We start from the raw sequence: 21606 nt of genomic DNA on the forward strand, positions 1-21606 counted from the left end.
AGGGATGTTGAGTGAAGAGAATTGCAACCAAGAAGTTAGGATTTAAGGGATGATCATTATTACTGCCTCATTATATAAATATTCCTTTTTTACTTTCTGGTATTTTGGAGTAAACAGGGGGAAATACCTGAAATCTCTTAAGTGTTATCTTGCTGCCTTGATCTCTGATAATGATTGCATAGCCTTTATCTTGTGCCCTTGTGGTGGTAAAAACTTTGTGACTGACCTTCACTTGTACCCATATTATCTGGCTTTTCAACTTCAGGATCTTATGATTACTAAAGATAGCTCCTAATGTTTATTATTGAAGGGCCTTGGGTCAACCCAGATCTAACTAACAATTCCAAAGTTATCTTGATAACCAAAACTGGATCTAACCAAAATGGGCCTGCCTGACAAGCGCACTAGCTTAAACTTTAATCTATAAGTGACCTATACCTCATTATAATACTAAAAACACACCCATCATCATATTCAGGCCACCATTTTCTTGCATATGTTCTGTGACTAAGCATGTAATCAATCTGCACATGCTCAGTAATCAGATCACCTCTAATTACATCATCTGGGTCCCTGTGCTCACTATTCTTAAACCTGCCCATCTTTTGATTCTATAAAACTATCAGAATTATTGCAGTTTTGAAAGACAAATTTTGGGGCCGATTGGCCATCTGGTCTCCTGCTTCGTGCCTGGCAATAAACTCTTTCTCTCTTGGAAACCCGGGTGTCTCATTAAGCACATCGGGTCGAGGACTCACTGCTTCTGCCGGATATCAGAATCTGATATATATATATAGATATACATATCAGAGTTTATGAGCCGACAATTTTTGGAATGGTTTGGTATTCTTTTCCTTTCCCAGTTGTGTCACAGCCGTCCAACATTAATTTTTGTCCTTTGCAGTTGAAAATGTTAAGGACATTGATTATATCCAAAATTAGTAATACATGCCATTTCTTCCTTTTTTTTTTTTTTTGCTTCTGGTTTAGATGTTGTGTGGTTCTCAAATTTGCGTGTACATCAGTATCACCCAGGAGGCTCGTTAAACTACAGATTGCTGGGCCCCACCCCACCCCTGGCTTCTATTTTAGCAGGTCTGGAATTGGGGGTGAAAAATTTGCATTTCTAACTAGTTCTTAGGCAGTGCTGATGCTTCTGATCTAGGCAAACACCTCTGAGAACCACTGATTTAGCCCACTGAGCTCATTAACCCAGTAGTATGTTAATCTGGTTGTAGCCAAACTGTGTGCTGGAGATTAAGGTACGATGTAATTACTGGGGGCTTTTCACTGCTCTATCTTGGAACCAAGAAGTTACTCAACTAGTACCTTCTTGGTTCCAAGATAGAGCAGACACTGCAAGCTGCTTCCTTGTTGGCTCTTGCAGCATTTAAACTGGGAGTTAGAAAGATTGATAAGAAATTCTGCCACAAGTTGGAAGGGTGACTCGGAATTTATCTGAAAAATAGGATTCCCCATCTGTTTTTGTGCTTTTGGAAAATTCTGGTCAACAGAAGAGAAATACAAACTCTGTTAAAAGGCCAAGATTGGGAGGTTAGTATAAGTTTTGGTGGAACCTATTCCTTAAATTGAGGCACATAAACATATAAATAAGGAGAATTATTGTTTAAAATATTTAAATTCAGGTTGGGAGGAACTGTGGCTAAATAAGACAATAAGCCAAGTTTTAAATTTATGAAAAGATCAAGTAGAGACATTATTCCAGGCAAAGCTCCTCTTTAACACTGAGACTTCAAGCTAAAAGTAAAGCAACCATGCCATTTGGTTGTGGGAGTTAGGGAGTAACTTCAGGGACAAAAGTCTAGGAAGTCAGATGAAAAAACAAGATTGCAAACTGTTGCTCCTTGATGATAAAATTCATTCTAGCTGAAGTGTAACTCATTATATAGTGCTGCTTCTAAGGGATGGTGGTGTTTGTAGTCCTAAAATTTGGGATGACTTGTTCTGTAACAAGAAATCGAAACTATAGACCCTATAGCTTTATTTCACTTCTGTGTATAGTATACTTTTCTACTCAGTAGCCAATTAAGAATTCCTTAATTGAAGAATATGAAGAAAACCATAACAATTTTGACAACCTTCCCCACCTCTCAATGCTTAATCTCAGATATATCAAGTCTGGTTTTACATAAACAGTACTAGAATAGGCACAAAAAGAACTGGGTTCTGGTTAGGAGATCTGGTTCAGATCTGTAAATGAAATGGAAGCTGCTTTTCTAGATGATTCCATCTCTAGATGTCATTGCTGAGTTAACATTTAGAAACCACTTGTCCTTCCAGTGAATGATCTCAGAGTCATCTGACAAAGATTTCAAAGCAGCCATCCTAAAAAGGCTTCTATAAGCCATTACAAAGTCTCTCAAAATAAATAAAAAAATAAAAAAATCTCAGCAAGGAAATAGAATTTATAAAAAAGAAACAGATGGAAATTATAGAACTGAAAACTACAATAACAAAAATTAAAAAAAATCTTACTGGATAGGCTCAGAAGTACAGTGTAGATGACAGAGGATAGAATCAGTGAACTGAAGGACAGATCAATCGAATTTCCTCAGTCTGAACAACAGAGAGAAAACAGATTGGAACAAAAAATGAGTAAGTTGCCAAGGGTTACACACTGTTCCTGAAACTGTTATGAAACAGAGTAGACGGCATGTAAACAATAAAATAATTTCATTCTCTCTCTCTCCTTTCTCTCTCATCTCTTGTACTGTCTTTTTCTCTTTCTATCATCTCTGAGACGTCAGAATCATGTAAGATCGTCATCATGCTTTGGCCCCTTTGTGAAACTTGGGAAACTAATATGGCACAACCCGATTAAACGTGCGCGTCTTCTGGATGGCTGCATACTCAGAAGCAATGTGCTGGCAAACAGGAGCCTGAAGAGGGCTGAGGGGGCAGGCCAGCTGGCTGGGGAAGCCCACCTTGGAGCCAGCGATCTTGCCTAGTGATAGTGAGAGGAGAGCTGTAACCAGTCTGCTGCTCTCAGCAGCACTCGATTAGCTGATGCCCTAATACAGACACAAAGAGAAAACTGAGCCCTGGACACCTGAATGTGGCCATCCTCAGAGAATGCCGGGCAGCAGGTGGGCAGGTGGTAATAGCATGCATCAGACATGACAGAAAGGGGTTAAAGTTTTAAGGTAAAACACAAGAGAGTCTTTTATTTCTCTATATCATTTTGCCAATAGTGGTTGTATTTCAAAGTTTTCTTAGGAAGGTTTCTTCCTCAAACATTCTGTTCCCATATTAGACCAATTATACTGTTTTTTGGTTCTGGGTGTATTGTCAGCATAAGTGAACTTCACTTTCAGTAATGATGATTAAGTGATCAGTTGTTTTAATTAGAATATCATAGGCACAGGTCCTTAATTCATTAATTCACTGGACAAATAATATATCAAGTGCCAGTGCATGCCAGGTGTTGAGGTATAGAAGTAATCCAACAGACCAAATACTCTGTACTTAGGGAGCATGTCTTGTAGTGCAGGGAGATATTGTACAAGTACGGTTCATTAGTAAACTATGTAGTTTTTAAATAGGAGTAAGTGCTATGGAGAAAAACACAGCAGGGCTCAGTGATTGGGGAGTGCCAGGTACAGGGGGACGTTGCGGTTTTACACGGAGTCATCAAGGTAAGTGTTACTGAGAGGGTGACATTTGAACAAGTTTTTATGTGAGTGAAGAAGTAATGTGAATTTCCAGGAGAAGAGTATTTCAGGTAGAGGGAATAGTCAGTGCAGAGGAACAGCAGTGCCCAGTGTGACTATGGGGGTGGTGTGTGTGTGTGTGTGTGTGTGTGTGTGTGTGCGCGCGCGCGCGCACGCGCATGTGAGTAATAGTTAGCCAGTAAGGGAACAAGGGAGCAGATCATGCCCGGCCGGGCTGACCATTGTAAGGACTTTGGCTTTTACTCTGGGTGTAAATGGGATTTTGAGGGTTTGAGCAGTATTACAAATTATAAATAAGCAATGAGATATTTTAGTTAGAGTAAGATGAAAGAAATAGAATTCCTGAATATACATTGACAGCCTTATTTTTAGCTAATGAGGACCAATTTTTCAACTGATTTTTAAAAAGATCTAAATATTCCCCTTCAACAGACTACTTTGCATCTTATTCAGTTTATGGCCCTATTTATTTCAGCCCATGCTCTGATGATACTTAAGAGTTTCTTTGGGTGATAATGATCTTTTCATCATCTTTTTTATTACTCACAGTTAATATGAAAGTCTCAACTGGTTCTGAATTCTTCATGTGAGAGGCCTTTTATAGTACTCTAAGTCATTGTTGCTTCCCTCCCCTCTCTTCCTTCCTCCTTGTCTTCCCTCTGGGAAGGCTTCAAATGCTGTTTATAGAGAGATGCGCTGAACAGTTACGTCCTCACTGTTTGCAATCTCTTACTCAAGTTTCTTCCTCTGAGTGGTTGACTGGCTTTCCCTTCACATTGTCCAGCCGGCCTTCCACACCTTCAAATGTCCCACAAGCCGACAGGTAGATTAAAATACAGTTTTCCTAGGTGGTCATGTCCAGACTTCTCCAATAGGACTTTTAGGCTTCGACTTGCCATAAATGCAGCACCTTGGACAGTTTAAAAACCAAAGACAGGTTGTTTAGCCAGGAAGATCCGGACTAAAGCTCTGCACTACCTCTGCAGCTCCCACCGTGACTCTTCTGGAAGTTGGCTGGCAGGATACTTTAGAAGCAATAATGGGTACTGAGGTAAAAGGGTTGTAAGCCGGGCAGATATACAAAATGTGAGACATCTGAGAAGCAAATTTAAACAATGGAATATCCTCAGTGTCTGCAGGGACAGATGACATGCTAATTTGAGGCATTTTGATCAAAGGAAGGACACTGTGTTGTCCATGAGGCAAGGAGCAGATGTTGAGCTGAAGCTGCCGGCCGGAGTCCCACTCTGAGAACAGACTGCATAGCCTCATAGGGTGGACAGAACCCTTAGAAGCTTCTGAGCTCTACTCATATGCTCTGTTGCTACCATCAGCAGGGTACACACAGCAAGTACACTTCAGAGACCACAAAGCTTCCTCTCCAGGCTTCTTAAATAATCCACAATACGAAAACCTATCATCAACCACTTGAACCACGTGGTAGAAGGAGAGGTAATAGATGTCAAAGGATCAGAAACAATATAGAAGTGGAGCTTAAGGAGAGAGCAGGCAATGGCTCATATTTACAAAATGCAGCGCATAATTTACAAGCTGTTTCGTTAGGTCACAAGCATGAACATGAGAGAAAAAAGATAATTATTCCAATGTGAGATTTTAGAGAAAGAAAACTCATTGACCACAAGCTCAGGTTTTGGGTAGTCTTATGAATTTGTACTTTACTGAGTTTCTGTATTAAGCTCTTTTAAAGCCATAAGAAATGGCCTCTACTTAAGAATTGAATAAGCTTTTAGCCAAGTGGCTAATCCTGGCTTCACAACTGCTGCCCTGGTGTGTGGATTACAGCAGAGGTTGTGATGTGGAGGTGTGTGGCGTGGCATGTGCTTTGTTTGCATTTAATTTTTAATTCTGAAATATTTTCACACTTACAGGACAGTTGAAAAAGTAATACGAAATTCATGCAGAGAATGGCAAGTATTGTTTTCAAGATCATTCTCACTTGATGATTAATACACGCCCTCCTATGTTTGAGCCATAACAACGTAACAGTGGAATGAAATATGACCCTGTAGAGAAATATATTCTAGGTCATCTGATGAATGTTTAATTCTTAGATTTTTGTTTTCCATTTTTGGCATTGGCATGAATTTGGGATGGTTGCCATCATCTCTGAGGGATTTAAAATGTGCTTTTGGAGTCTGTGGGAACGAAGCCTCAGGGGATACATGAGTTAATTTGAGCAATGTAGTCTTGTTGTTCTCCTTCTTGACATTTTCATGTCTCTTGGACATCTGATTTTAGTATGTGCCTGGAAATTTTGTACTTTCATAAGTCATATCCTTTATAATTTGGCTCGTGCCATACTACTGGAAAACATTTTATTTTCCCCTATATATTTATATTATTATAGCGTTCCATACAGGAGGTGGGTTTTGGGATATGTTTGAAGCAGGAAAGCAAAAGAAAAAAATACTTTATTAAAGGTTTTAATTTCTGTCAGTAAATCTCTTGTAGCTGTCGACCACACATTTTCCTTTCTTCCTGTTTTTTTTATTTCCTTTGGTAGTCTACCTATATAGTGCGTAGCAACCAAATTCTTGAAATTTCTGCTCTGTTTCTTTAGTTTTCTAATGATTTGGAAAAGAGTTGTCCAGTAGAATGCCAAGTGAGATCCACTGAACCATATTTTCACTCCATTGTTAAATGGAATGAACATAGAATGGAAGAGTATAATCCCTGACCAGGAGATAGTTACAATCTAATTAGAATAAAGCAATGACTTCCATGTAATTAAGAATTGGATGCACCATTCAATGCTAATAAAATTTGCAGAAGATAGACGTAGGATTTCAAACATTGCATTGCACCTTGGCGTGCAATGCAGATGGACCCTAACACAGTACCAGCATGGCTCTCCGAGGACTCTTTTGTAATGGGGGAGGCACCATGGAAAAAACACTAGATTCAGAGAGTCCTTTTTTTTTTTTTTTAATACATTTATTTAATAACACTTGAATGTGGTAAAAAATTTAAAAAAGAAGCAAACGTATACAGTGAAAAGTTAAGTTTGCCTTTTTCCCCTGACCTCCAGGGCCCCGTTTCTTTTCCCTGGAAGCAATCACTCTTAAAATTTTTTGGCATATACTTACAGAGATAATCTATGCAGTTCTGAACACCACATACATGTTTTTCTTGTCCTTTTTTTCACATCAAAAATAACATATACAATATTTTGCGTATTTCTCCCCTCCTACATACACTTAATGAAACTTAAGACTGTACATATCAGTAATATAAAGTTGCCTGTTTTTAAAAGGCTTTGTGGTGGTTGTCTGTCTTGTGAGAGTACTATAATTTATATCTTTTATTACACTAGGTTCTAGTATAATTGTGTCAGCAGGAAACTCTCTGAGTTAGAAACAAATGAACACTGAAGAGGTTGCAGAAAGTTTAATGAAAGGACTATTTACAGAGTGTGGGTGGGGATAAGGACAACCCATAAGAGATGTAGAAGCACCCTGGGAAGCTCTAACTACCCCAGATCTGAAGGGATAAAGCAGGGAGAAGCAGTGTTACTGGAGGCAGTGAGAGCTGTGATCCTAGGAAAGGGCTCCCTGACGCGAGCTGTGGCCTTTAGTAGAGAGCACAGCCTGGGGTATGATGGTAAATGCTTTAACAACCAGCACTCTGGGAAGTGGACCCTAATTTGTAGTGTTTGCTGACTTCCATAGTGTAATAGTCCCACCATGGCCAATTTCAGGCTTCCCACATAATGTCACTGAAGGCAGAGTTGGAGAGAGATGCAAAGAATCAGCTCTTTGAGCCACTGTGAACCTGCAGCGCACGGCCATAGCCACGGTCAGTCAGAGGCTCTCAGTAGGGAGGTTGTCCTCTCCTATGCTGGTGTCTTCTCTCAGCCGAATCCCACCAGAAGACAGAAAGCAGGGGAGCCTGGTTGATGTTGTCCCCAGAGGCCAGAGGTGAAGCGTGCCGGAGGGTAGATAGATATGGAGCAACACACAGAGACTTTCCAGCACACATGTTGTATGATTGGGGTCATTCATTCCACCTCTGAGTCCCTGTTTCCTCATTTGTGAAACAACAGATCTAAGTCAATGTTCTATGACCCTTTCTATGCTAAGGTTCTATCATAACTCTGTGATCAGTGAATTAAGTGACCTAAGCAGGTTAGGCCATTTAGTGCACATTTGCTGACTATTTAATGTGAGATGCCTGTGGGTCCCTGCACTTAGGGAACTTATGTCTAACAGAGGAGATAAGATGTGCCCATGTAGGTCCAGCTGTATGGTGGGGTGTTGCCGATGGGACCAGATGTTCAGAGGATGAAGTGATCCCCTTTAGCTGGGTTGATGAAGCTGTTGATGGCAAAGACCTGGGGAGACCTCTTCGTTCTCTGGTTGGGAGTATGAGTTGTTCTCCCAGTGGGGGAAAATGTTGGCTCAGTCTAAATATACCACTAGTTCTCCAAGTATGGTCCGGATCCCAGCAGCATCACCATTGCCTGGGAACTTGTTAGAAATCTGAATTCTTGGGTTCCACCCTAGACCTATTGAAGCAAACTTTGTGGCAGGGCCTAGTTCTCTGTGTTAACTCTAGGTGATTCTGATGCATGCGTACATTTGAGAAATACTGAGTTATACAGATCATAGGTTCCCAAGCCTGGCTGAAAATCAGAATCAGGTGGGGAATTTAAAACACACACACACACACACACACACATACACACACACACACACCCCCTTCTAGGCTGTACTTCAGACCTACTTAATCAGAATGGGAACTGGAACACACACACACACACACACACACACACACACACACGCCCTTCTAGGCTGTACTTCAGATCTACTTAATCAGAATGGGAACTGGAACACACACACACACGCCCTTCTAGGCTGTACTTCAGATCTACTTAATCAGAATGGGAACTGGAATCAATGTGGAGTTAAATGTTTTCCAGATATCATAAGCTATGACAAGTTTCTACATTCGATTTCAATTTTTGAGGTAACACTGAACCTATTTAATTATTATCTTGCTGATAAAGGCCTATTCTTTCTTCTCCTGCCTCTTGTAAACTCAAACTCTCTAAACACTTTCAAAGTCTGAAAGAAAGCAGCTGCTTTAATTGAGGGTGGAGCTGATTGTTCCCTGCCTGGAGTGGGTGGTGGAGAGGAGTTGAAGAGGAGGAAACTGGACAGCTTTGGAGGTCTCTGAAATGTGACCTTAACATTTCTTTGTGATTTAGCTTGTAGAAATTTCCAGAACATTAGACACACCCTTTAACTAATCCTGCATTAAGTACAAGAGCAATATTTCAAAGGAAAATTGCAAGTTTGTGAACCATTTATACCTCTGCCTGTTTATAGTTCTTGATGGAAAAGTGTAAAGCTTACTACTATTGTTGAGAATTTGAGACAGGATATCTGGGAAGTGAACTGGACAGTTGTTGGCTTGTTTGAAGCCTGAGTTCTTCTCTGAACACTTCTGGACAGTGTTCAGAAGTTCAAAGCACAGCTCTCCTTTGAGTTGTGAAGGCAACTCAAATATAATGCTGTGTTGGTGATTATTAATAATGCTGCTATTAACATTCTTTTTGTGGACATATGTTTTCCTCTATCTTGGGTAAATACCTAAAAATGGAATTGCTGGGTCTTAACTTGGTTTAACTTTGTAAGAAACTGCCAGTTTTCCAAATGTACTATTTTACACTCCCATCAGTGATGCTTGGGAGTTCCAGTTGCATTATAGTCTCACCAACACTCGATATTGTCAGCTCTTTCTATTTTATCCATTCTGTTGGGCTTGTAGTGTTATCTGAGGTTTAATTTGCATTTCCCTGGTAACTAATGATGTTGAACACTTTTTCATGCGTTCAACGGTGAAACACATGTTTTTGACCTTTCACATATCTTCTTTTGTGAAGTGTGAACGGGGACTTTAAAATCTGCTTTATACCATATCTCAAATGTGTTTTTTCTCCACTGCAGTTTCACCTATGATCTGAGCTGCACTTAATTATTCACTATCCTTGAAAATACCCTGGACTTTTAAAATGTCATACCTTTAAATATGCAGTTCCATCTGCCTCTTCACCCTTCCAGCCCATCTGGGATATCACCTTTGGGTTGGTGAGCCTGTGGTTCTGCCCTATGTTTATAGAACTAGTTTCCCTCCTCTATGCTTCTGTGGCCTTGATTGTATATTTAAGTGGCTGCATTTGCTATTTCATGTACAAATCCTTTCAGCCTCGCTGAGGGGATCTTGTCTTATTCTTTGCATTCAGTGTTTATCACCTGGTCTAAAATAGAGTCTAGGCCCAATAAGTATTGTTGGATTAATTTATTATCCATTTGATCCTACCAATAGTTTTGTGAAAAACACTGAATGGTAACCCAGAGGGGTCAAGTGACTAGTCCAAGGTAACATAGCATGTTTGTTACAGAACCAGTCACTATTTGTTGTGATATTTCGATTTTTACATTACAGTTTTCCAAATAGCTGTGTTACTTTAGGAAAAGTGGCCTTTGAATTAGCTACCTGTACCTCTGAACATGTACAGGAAGACTTTTTAAGAGAAATTTAGGCACAGGATAGTTTTAAGGGAATCCATTGTCAGAGCTTTAATTTGCATATGCACTCACCTAAAATTGACTAGCCTGAGAAGATGCCTGTGGTCAAGGAAGGTATCAATCAAGCTTGGTAGGGCTGTCCTCCCTCCTTTCATAATGGCTCTTCTCCCACTTTACAGAAAAAAGCAGACCTTTCACCAATTTCTTGTCTTCCTGAGGTGCACTGCCCAAAATGGAAAACTTCCACAGCTGGAAAACAAAGGGACAATTAAAAATACCTATGATTTTGAGAAAGTGAATGGCTCTAATGACTGGAATTTTGCAACTCTGGGGTTTCCACTTCTTAGCTTTCACAGAAGTTGAAGGAGAACCAACCAGTTGTCATCTGATGATTTCAACTTTTTAAAAAAATTATGATAGATATACCTTAATTGTTGCTATGTTACTCAGAAGGCTTCAAAGAATGGTTATAGTATAACAAACTCCCTCCATTTTTCATGTACTTATTTCTCTGAAAAAGATTTTTCAGTGTTTGCATTAAAAAAAAGAAAGAACATCTCCAAAAGGAATAGAATTGATGCTGGATGACAGCTTATGGGTAAATGAACTTATTTTTAAAAAGTTGCATACATCTCAAGATATACATTTCCAAATAAAATTTTACTTTTAATAATTATTTTTCAAAAACTTTAACATGTCAAATCATCTGTGTCTTCACAGTAGTTGTATTAACACAGAAGAAAATTTGAACACTTAGAACTTTATAATCATCTTAAATGTTTATGTGTAGGTTTGCTGCAAAAAGAAAGTGGGATCAATAAGACTTTAAGTATAAGCTTGCTAAATTAGAATACAATTCTGTGTGGAAAGTGAAATGAAAATGAGTTAAAGGAGAAAATAATTAATGTAGGATTCCTGGCTTTTAAAGAACAGTTCATACATAAATTTTTTAGGTGGAGAATGGGTATTATACCTCTATGGTATTCAGATTCCATTGGATATATTTTTAAACAGGATTAGTTTTACAATGTTGTTATCAGTATGTCAGAAATTACATCCTTTGCGACTACTTAAAATTATGAAGAAAAAAATTTAGATGTTAACTGCACGACTGAGTGGACGTAATTTTTCAAAAATACTTTTTTGGGAGGAGAAGAGCATACAAAGGTAAAGACTAGCTGGATTAGGAGGCAGCTTTCGTTTTGCTGTTTCATCCTAAATTCCACTGCAATGTTCAATTTGCAGGAAAAACGTCAGCACTTACTCATAAGAATCTTTAAACTCTAGGGTAAAAAATGCCCCATTTCGTTCCTCTTCACATCTCCTGACACCATGCTTTTGATTTGTAATTTTAAAAGATCCAAACACTGTGAAATAAAATCGCCTTGAGAGCAGCCAGATGGAAGGTCGTGATTTCCCCCTAGAGGAAAGAAGGACAAAAAACACCTTGGATGTCCTTAAATGCCAGGATTTTGGAAGATGTGTTAGTGTAATTACCAACATTTACTCCCTTCATATGCAGTTCAGAATAGAAATTTTCTTAACTAATTAAAATAAACTTTAGATTTTTTTAAAAATGAGCTTTTCTGAGGTCTCAGGTTTCTCACTCGATTATTCTACATAATTTGACACTGGTTCTGTTTAGTTTCTGGCCATGGGAAGCTGTCAACACATAACATATGTAGCCTGTGGTCCTCCCAATTCCTGACCTTTGAGTAAACTCCATAAACGCACTAGGCAGGCCGCAACACGCGTTCTTTCTGCTTTTCGCCTGTATGAGGCGACAATATTTGTTCTTTCATATCTGACTTATTTCACTTAACGTAATGTCCGCAAGGTTCATCCATGTTGTCCGTGTTTCAGGACTTCATTCCTCTCGCTGACTTACTCGCTGATGTGAACGAGCTATTGTGGTTCATCAGTCATGAGGCACAAGGCCTGTATTCGGGAGAAGAAAACACTGCACGTTAAACACAACTGCATCATTTATGCTAATTATTTTAAATCCTGGCCTTAGAATAACACCCCCGTTCTCTCAAGCCGGGACAGGGTAAAAAGCCGCCGAGATGGAGCTTTCCGCCCGGGCGGGCAGGCTGCGGTGCGTCGAGGAACGAGAGACGACCGCGAGGACCAGGTGCCGGAAGGCAGGATCTGCGCGCGAGGTCTGGGCGGGGCGCTGCCTGTAGGCGTCACTTCCGGCGCCAGGTCCACTTCCTGGTGAGGGAAGGGGAGGGTGGGAGGGGCAAAGGAAATTGGTGCAGCCTGAGAGGAAGGAAGAAGGGTGAGAAAAAACGAAGCCCGAGACGTCCCGCGCCTGGTGTGGCCGGGCTAGAGCTGGGCCGCGGGAAGGTGCCGCGCGGAGCCAGTGCCAGGGTCGCTTGCCCGGGGTCCGCGCTCGGGGCGTGTCCGCGGCCTCCCTGCTGCTGCCACGCTTAGCGCTTCTGCTCTGTGTTGCAGGTCTACCCGGAGCCCCGGAGCGAAAGCGAGTGCCTGAGCAACATCCGCGAGTTCCTGCGAGGCTGCGGGGCCTCTCTGCGCCTGGAGGTGAGCCAGGGTGTAAGCCGGGGCAGGGTCGGGCAGGAGCGGCGGAATTTGCACTTCGGCCTTGGTGGGCGGAGGAGACTGCGGTCCTCATGCGGGAGCGCGTTCTGGTCTTTCTCAGAGAGTCGAGGGGCGGTACCCGCGGCGGGCCAGGGGCTGGGAATGGGCTCTCCTCTCCTGGCAGACCTCCCCGCCTCCCTCTTTACCCAGACCAAGTCCCGCCCTGGTTTCCTTGGAGGTGGGAGGATGCAAAGCGGGCTGTCTCGGGCTGGGTAACGGCAGGAGGAGGTAGTGGGCCGGGGAGGCCCAGTTGGTGAGAGGGTCCGAACGCGGCTTCCCAGGGCAAGGAGGAGCCAGTGAGTTGAAAATCCAAACTTTGCCCTCCGAGGAAAAGTGGTTCTAATAGTTTGAGATGTAAGTAACATAAGTCTTCGACAGCCATTTGTTTTGTCAGGAGTGTGAACTGATTCCTTGGCACCTGCCACATCATTGACTATTTTTAGGGATTCTCATAGGATCCATATCCAGGTCTCTGTCAGTCTTTCAGAATCCGTAGCAGATGGTCAGGCAGGAAGGGGTAGAAATAAAATGGGTCAGAAAACCCTTCAGCATCACTCCTTTTGCTGATGATTCGGTAGTTTTACTGGATCTCTAATATTTAATTTTTGGGTTAAAGAATTATTAACCTATGCCTGGATTATGAATTAGATGATTTGGGGGGCATACTTGGTGGGGTGTCTTTTCCATGTTGTATTAATTTGTGTCATTATTCTAAATGAGATGTTTTCAGTCGTTCACTTGCAGCCCTCTAGGTATTTCTCTCTTTCATCTTACTTTACCATATGTGATTTTTCTTACTGGATCAGATATCTAGCTAGTTGTTTGCTTGGGATTGCGGTTTATGTGGTTGCAGTCAGTTCTGTACTTAATGTTGCTACTTTACCATTGTGAGCTTTAGTTTCCTTATCTGAGAATTGAGACAAGTAATCAAGCTCCTAGATAACCGTACATGAGAGCATTTCCCACGGAACCTATTACACAGTCTCTTACTGTAGGTTTCTTGGGGAAAAATAATTTAAAAGTCATCAAGCCTATGAGGTAAGGATATGTAAGCTTATCTATTAATGGAAATTAGATATGTGGGAATGATAGATAAAAGTACTGTTTTTTTGTTAATGATTGTAAATGCTAAGATATTTTGTAGCTTGTGGTTTTTGATGTCAGTGAGGAAATCATTACAGATAACGAAAGCTCTTAACGAAGATTCCAAAGACCTTAGAACTGTTTAAAGGGGGGAAAAAAGTCATCATTTCACTGAAGTCTTTGTTGTATGGACATCGTCATTTCATAATACAGCATCCTTATTGCATTGTGATGATATGCTTTGCTTTTTAGCAGATTTTACTTTTTCTTGAGTTTGTGAGATTTTATTATCCTCTTGGAACTATTGAGTTTTGTTTATCATTACAGTAAATTGGAAACTCATTTGCATCTGAAAGTGTTTTGCGCATTAGAATTATAGTCTGACAACTTCCGTCTAAGACTTAAGAAAGCATTGTTTCAAAGAAAGTTGAATGTTAAAAAAAAAAACCCTCATCCTTGGTTTTCCCAGGGTTGTTTTTGAAAGTTCATACAGCAACTATTTTATAAAATTAAGAGTTTATTTAAAGGCGCTCTGGAAGAGTTTGTTTGCCAGCGTACCATCCAAGACAGTACCTGGCACATAGTAGCCTCTAAGTAAATATCTGTTATTGAATGTATAAGCTTGTAGTTTGTTGATAACAAATAAGTTTCCTTCTAAGAAAAAATAAATTATGACTTGTGTTGTTTTTAAAGAATTTCTCTTCCAATAAATTGAAAATAGAGGCAAAATTTTTTAATATTTGTTCAAATTCAGCTATAAATCACACTTAAAATACCCAATTACCTAAGAGATAATAAACAAGAAAATAATACATCAAAACCTCATCAATTAAAAAAAGCAACTCATAAATTGTTCAGGATTGTGATTATTTATTTATTTATTTTTGAGGTTACCCTGAAAAGGGAACTGTGCATGGTTTGCATCCAACTTGGGCTTTTACTTTGTTTTAATCTATTGTATGAAGGGATAAACCTTCATTCCCTGAGAGACTTGGTCTTGGATGTGACCACAGTGCAGCAGTTTCCCAGTGTTTATCAAGAAAAATGCTTAGAAAGGAAATGAAAGGGGAAGGACCCAGCATTTTTTGGAAATACATTCTAGGCTTTATACAGTTCATTCTCACAGTATTCTGAAAAATGACCAACTGTAATGAAACATTTTGAAATTACAAACATGGTACTTAAAACCAAATAGCTTACATTCTAAATTAGGCCCCCACCCCCTTCTCCCCTGGCCCCATGTTTATAAATGTCAAGGTGTTTTTTTCTGGGGTTTAGTTTTCAGACTGTCTGTTTTGGGTATATTTTTTACTTATTATCTTATTTACTGCCATTTTAAACTATCCTAAGATTTCTTAAAGGAAAAGTGGAACTTCACTGTTAATAATATATCAGTTATTTTCCATGTGCATCTTATTTAGTTGTAGGAAATTAGATATTATCACCCTTTCAGGTTATGAAAGGAGTTTTATAAATTAATTTTAAAGGACTGTTGTGCAGTTTGCATTTATTGTTAAACTTTGAGAAGCAATTTAGAAAACATTTTAAAGAGGAAAACAGCACATACAAATTAGATGACCTTTCCATTTTATTACAACTATTTTTTGTTGCTACTCAGCATACATCTTGAGTCTTTCTTATGTTTCTCTAATTAATATAGAATTTTGATAAGAATTTAGGTCTTTTTTTCCATGTTCCTAATGATTGTTGTGAAATCTATCAGATGTGAACCTGTTTGTTTATATCTAGATAATGAAAGTTGGTACTTTCTTGAAGAGTTAAATTTACCGATAAAAATAGTCAGGCACTGTGATTCTATTTGACTACGCTTAAGCATATTGTATTTAGAAATGCCAGTTTGCCTAGAATAGCAAGGACCAAACTTGTCATAGATAAAATATGAAACATTATCGGATAATTGAGAAAAGCTTGCTCATGCAGATTTAGATCCTGTCTTTTATAGTTGTCCAGAGTTTCCATCTGGTCTCTCTGGTTTCAGTTATCAACTATCATACCTTTTTCTTTGTAATTACAGAGGACTTTCGCATATCATCTTATTTGCACCTCATACCTCTTATGAGTTATCACAGGTGTTGTGTTACAGGTAAAGAAACAATGCGTAGCATTTTAGTTCTCAACATTAACTGCTGCTATGAATCACTGTTGGCACTTCAAAAAATACTTATGCTTATGTTCCATCACCAGAGTTGGTACGTTCAGGTTGTGGGGTTAGGGTGGGTGAAGATGTGGAAGTCTCCTTGCCTGAGTTAAAAATAAACAAAAACTGCAGGGTTGTGCAGCCTTGTTTATTAAAGAATGGTACCTGAGCCAGAGTGAGGATCTAGGTCTTTGAACTTCGTTAGGTGCTTTTTTCACTGTACCGTATGTTGTATTGCTTACCACCCCTTCTTGAGAGGCAAATAATTTCAGGTTTTGGAATTGAAACACTGAGCACATTCTTTTTCACATTATTCTCACCTCTACTAACTGTAAATTATTAAAGTTGCCTACTAATTTATGTACAGTAATGAGCACAGATTAGGTTAATTTATGTAGTAGAAATAATGGTATAGTTATTTGTGCTTAAAACTTTGAAAGGAAACAGTTCCTTTGACTATATACTATTTAGGGGGAAGTGTTGTGGCTTTTATACTATTTTGGTGGCACTTAAACGGTAAAGTTTTTTTGTTTGTTTTAATTAGAATGAATTTTGGACTTGTTCATATCATAGATTTAAATCTTTGTCAACTTTGATGTTTTGCTTTAACATCAAATATCAAATTTGTTTTAACAAATTTGTATCTTATAGCTAAGAAGCATTCCTGTCTTAGACCGCTTCACTTTTTCATCATCAGTAGTAGTTGGCTTATTCTGAGAATAATTAAAAAAAATTTGTATCACTTTCGAAGAATTTTGTACAGGTTGATGATTCAGCAGTCTTGTTGCAATGTGGATGCTCACTGGTTAACTAGGCATACTTATATCTCTGTTCTTTAGCAAATTTCTTTTGTCTTAGACGTTCAGATTTATTACTCATCCACTGGTGGTTGCACCTGTGTGCTTATGAGGAGCAATATAGTGAGGTGGCCCTGAATCTGAGTGCCAGGGCTTTGCCACGTACTAGCTGTGTGATCTTGGGCAAGTTACTTTTTCTATGTGCCTCAGTTTCTGTAAAATGGGGATAATACCTTTTATATTTGTTGTAATGATTAAATGAATTAATGTAAAGTGCTACCTAGCAGTTTTTAGCTCCCAAGTAAATATTAGCTGTCATTATAATTGTCATCATCCTTACTTTTTTTAGTTTGAACCATGCAGCTGTGTATTTGTTTTTATTTTTAACCAGTAATCCATATTCATTATATAAAATTCAGTAAATAGAGAAATGTTATAAGAAAATTAAAAATTGTGTAATACTACCATCTAGAGATTGCCACTATTAACATTAGTGTGTATTATTCATTTATAGTTTTTTGTTTCCTTTGCACAAATGTGAATATAATCTTAAAATACTCATGACACCATAGTGTACGTTTTGTAACATGCTGTGATTTATATAGTGCTACTTTTTAATGGCTGCCTAGCAGTTCATGGTAATTGCCATTTTTTGGAGGTAGAGGTTGTTTCTAAGTTTTCACTGACGTGAATGGTGAGCCATGTGATGAACATTTCTGTCCAATATCCTTCATCCTTGATTTTATCTGTAAGATAAATTTCCTGATATTGCAGTATTAGGGCAGAGGCAGTGATTTTTAAAGGCTTTATGCACTCACTACCAAATTATCCTCCAGAAAAGGGTTTTTCTCTTTTTTTTTTAAAATAGCATTTGTTTCTTGTCAGTAGCAATATGAAAGTGCTCCTTTCTAGTTTTGTATTGTAATTGCTATTTAGTTGTTTTAAATGTGTTTTCTTTCCTTAGGCAGATTAGAAACCGTTCATGGATGAACATTTTGGTCTTTTTTTATGTTTTCCACAGTGCTCACATTTCTGGGCATATGTTAAGCTAAAATAAAGTAAATGTTAGATGCTCATGATTCCTGCAATTAATTTTAAAAAATATATTATTTTTATTGAAAAATCTTCATATACATACATTCCATACATGGTATACAATCGGTGGCTCACAGTATCATCACATAGTTGTGTTTTCATCACCATGGTCATTTTTAGAACATTTGCATCACTCCACTTTTAAAAGAAATTTTAAAAAAAGAAAAAAGCTCATATATCCCATACCCCTTACCCTTCCCTCTCTAGTATTTCAATCTACCCAATTTTTTACCCTTTATCCCCACTCTATTATTTGTTTATTTTTTATGCTTATTTTTTTATGTATCAATCCCTACCCTGGATAAAAGCCTCAAACACAAGGTCTTCACAATCCCGTGGTCACACTGTAAAAATTATATCATTATACAATCATCTTCCAAGTATTAAGGCTACTGGAACACAGCTCAGCGGTTTCAGGTACTTCCCTTCAGCTGCTCTAATACACCATAAATTAAAAAGGGATATTTTATAATGCATAAGAATAACCTCCAGGACAACCTCTTGACTCTGTTTGAAATCTCTCAGCCACCGAAACTATTTTGTCCTTTTGGTCAAGAAGGCTTTTTCAGTCCCATGATGCCAGATCCTGGCTCATCCTGGAAGTTCTGTCCCATGATGTCAGGAAGATTTACATCCCTGGGAATCATGACCCATGTAGAGGGGAGGGCAGTGAGTTCACCTGCTGAGTTGGCTTAGAGAGAAAAGCCACATCTGAGCAATAAAAGAGGTTCTCTGGGGGTGACTCAGGCGTAACTATAAGTAAGCTTAGCTTCCTCTTTCCAGAAGTAAGTTTGATAGGGGCAAACCCCTAGATTGAGGGCTTAGCCTATTGATTTGGTTGTTCCCACCACTTGCACGAATATCTGGAATTCTCAAATGGAGAAGTTGAGTATTTCCTCCTTTCTCCCCAGTCTCCCAAGGGGATGTTGCAAACACTTTTTTATTCTCTGTCCAAGTTACTCTGGGATATATTGGAGCATCACACTCATCTGTACAAACCAACAAGATCTCATGCCTTCTTCATGATTTCATGTGCTTTATGGTGTTCAACTAAATTGACCATACAAGTTAAATTAGGTACCCTGCATTTAATTTTTGAAAGAGGATGTGAAAGAAAAGCTCTAGAATAGGAAATAAAAGTTGGTAACTTCTGAAGTTTGAAGTGTTAACTTCCAGCTTTAATGTAAATAATTTCTGACATGACTCTGGTAAATAAGTTCTGGATCTTTCTGAGCAAGTGGGAAATCTGGCTATAGATCAACACGTCATATAAACCATCTGAAGTATGCAATCACTAACTCGCAGTATTATCACATAGTTATAACCCCATGATAAATTTTAGAACATTTTCATTACTCTAAAAAGGAAATAGAAATAAAATCCAGATCCTTCTGTACCCCTTATCTCCATTATTGACCCATAGTAGTGGTGTAGTACATTTGTTACTATTGATGAAAAAGTATTGTGTTACTATTAAATATAGTCCATAGTTTACAATAGGTCCATTTTTTTCTCATAACCCCCTCTCTTATTAACTCCTTCTGATAGTTCAAACAGTTATTCTAGTTCATTAAAGAATTATTTTATATTTGTACAGTTAATCATGGGCATTGTCTATCACAAAATTCCCTGTATTATACGTTCCCATGTTTTAACCTCAGCTTTCCTTCTGGTGACTCTTAACTTCCCCTTTCCACCACATTCACATGCCATTCAACACTGTTAATTATTTTCACAATACTATGCTACTGTCACCTTTGTCCCTTTTCTAAATGTTTAATTTCAACCTAATTAAACATTCTGCACATATTAAGCGACTGTTTCCCGTTCATTAGCCTTATTCTATATCTTGGTAACCTATATTCTATATTTTATGTCTATGAATTTACATATTACAACTAGCTCTTATAATAGTGAGATCATAACAATATTTTTCATTTTGTGTCTGACTTCGCTTAGCGTAATGTTCATCCATGTTGTCACGTGCTTCAGGACTTCATTCCTTCTTATCACTGAATAATATTTCATAGTATGTATATTTCACATTTTGTTTGTCAATTCGTCTGGTGATGGACGCTCAGATTGTTTCCATCTTTTGGCAATTGTGAATAATGCTGCTCTGAACATTAGTGTGCAGATGTCTGTTTGCATCCCTGCTTTCAGATCTTCTGGGTATATCCCAAGTAGCAGAATTGTCAGGTCATAAGGAAACTCTATACTTAGCTTCCTGAGGAACTGCCAGACTGACCTCCATAGCAGTTGTACCATTTTACATTCCCACCAGTAGTGAATAAGTGTTCCAGTTTCTCTACATCCTCTCCAACACTTGTAGTTTCCTGTTCCAGTCTAATAGTTGTGAGATGATATCTCATAGTGATCTTTGATTTTGATTTCCCTGCTAGCTAATGAAGCTGAGCATCTTCTTGTGCTTTTTAGCCATATGTATTTCTTCTTAGGAAAAATGTCTATTCATGTCTTTTGCCCATTTTTTAATTGGATTGTTTGTCTTTTTATTGGTGAGATGTAGGATTTCTTTATATATTCTGGATATTAAACCCTTATTAGATATGTGGTTTCCTAATATTTTCTCCCACTGAATCAGTTGCCTTTTCAACCTTTTGACCAAGTACTTTGTAGCACTGAAGTATTTGATTTTGAGGAGTTCCAATTTACCTGTTTTTTCTTTCATTGTTTGTGCTTTGGGTGTAAAGTCTAAGATTCCATATACTTATGGTGTTCAATTAAATTGACCATACAACTTAAATTAGATAATACTACCCAAAATATAAATTTTGCACTAAATAAACATGTGTCCCTTTGGTCTTATTTGTCCCTTTGGTTGAAGTTTTAAAATATGACCCCTATCATCGTTTACCCTATATTCTGATCTACCCCACTCCTATCCTTATAAACTTCATTCGTATCTCTAGTTGAGATCTGATCCTTTTTTTTAACTTCTTAAACAACCCCTGTGTGGGGTAGTGCTGACTTTCATAGCTTCAGAGTTCTAACTCGGAATCTCAGATGTCACATAAATACCTGAAGTTTCTGGAAATGGCCAGATTACTTATATTTAGGTCTTTGATCTGTTATAAGTTAATTTTTGTATAGGGTGTAAGATAGGGATCGTCTCTCATGGATATCCAAGTATCCCATCAGCATGTATTGTAGAAACTGTTCTGTCCCAGTTGAGCGGGCTTGGGAGCCTTGTCAAAAATCAGTTGTCCATAGATCTGAGTATCCGTTTCTGAACTCTGAGTTTGATTCCATTGATCAGTATGCTATCTTTATGCCTGTACTATACTGTTTTGACCACTGTGGCTTTATAATATGGGTAAGCACATTTTAAGATAAATTATAAATATGAGATAAGCTGATTTTCTTTTTTATGTGTGAGTGAGTAGGCTTTCATTCTCTCCTTTAAAGTTGAGAAGGTATTGAATGAAGTTTGGCTGGCATTTCTGAATTGGAATGATTTAATAAGGGTGAGATATTGAAAAAGAGATTATTTTATGTATTTCTAAAAACTTATCTTTCTTGTATTTATTATGCTTCTCTGCTTAACTCTCAGTTCTAGACCTTCTAGCCAAGGTTATGGTTGAGAGTTTTGTCCAAAAGAAAATTTTAAA

At 38.5% G+C, this 21606-nt stretch overlaps 1 protein-coding gene and 1 long non-coding RNA gene across 8 annotated transcripts in view; one reads left to right on the plus strand and one right to left on the minus strand.

Moving 5' to 3' along the window:
* Positions 1-12389, minus strand: part of LOC143681570 (uncharacterized) — a 68559-nt gene extending 56170 nt beyond the window's left edge. The window contains exons 1-3 of the long non-coding RNA XR_013174735.1: positions 12132-12389; positions 11508-11663; positions 10316-10492 (exon numbers count right to left, since the gene is read on the minus strand). This is a non-coding gene — a long non-coding RNA (uncharacterized LOC143681570). The remainder of the gene's footprint in view (positions 1-10315; positions 10493-11507; positions 11664-12131) is intronic.
* ARHGEF7 (Rho guanine nucleotide exchange factor 7) overlaps positions 1-21606 on the plus strand; it is a 267744-nt gene that overhangs the window by 31306 nt on the left and 214832 nt on the right. For 5 of the 7 annotated variants that reach the window (XM_077158695.1, XM_077158691.1, XM_077158687.1 and 2 more), the window contains exon 3: positions 12701-12787. In XM_077158695.1, the coding sequence (XP_077014810.1) occupies positions 12701-12787 (87 nt within the window). Of the gene's footprint in view, positions 1-12437; positions 12461-12516; positions 12593-12700; positions 12788-21606 lie in introns of those variants that run through there. The other 2 variants (XM_077158694.1, XM_077158693.1) reach the window with 2 other exon arrangements.

Source organism: Tamandua tetradactyla, chromosome 4 (assembly GCF_023851605.1).
Source record: "Tamandua tetradactyla isolate mTamTet1 chromosome 4, mTamTet1.pri, whole genome shotgun sequence".
Classification (NCBI taxonomy): domain Eukaryota; kingdom Metazoa; phylum Chordata; class Mammalia; order Pilosa; family Myrmecophagidae; genus Tamandua; species Tamandua tetradactyla.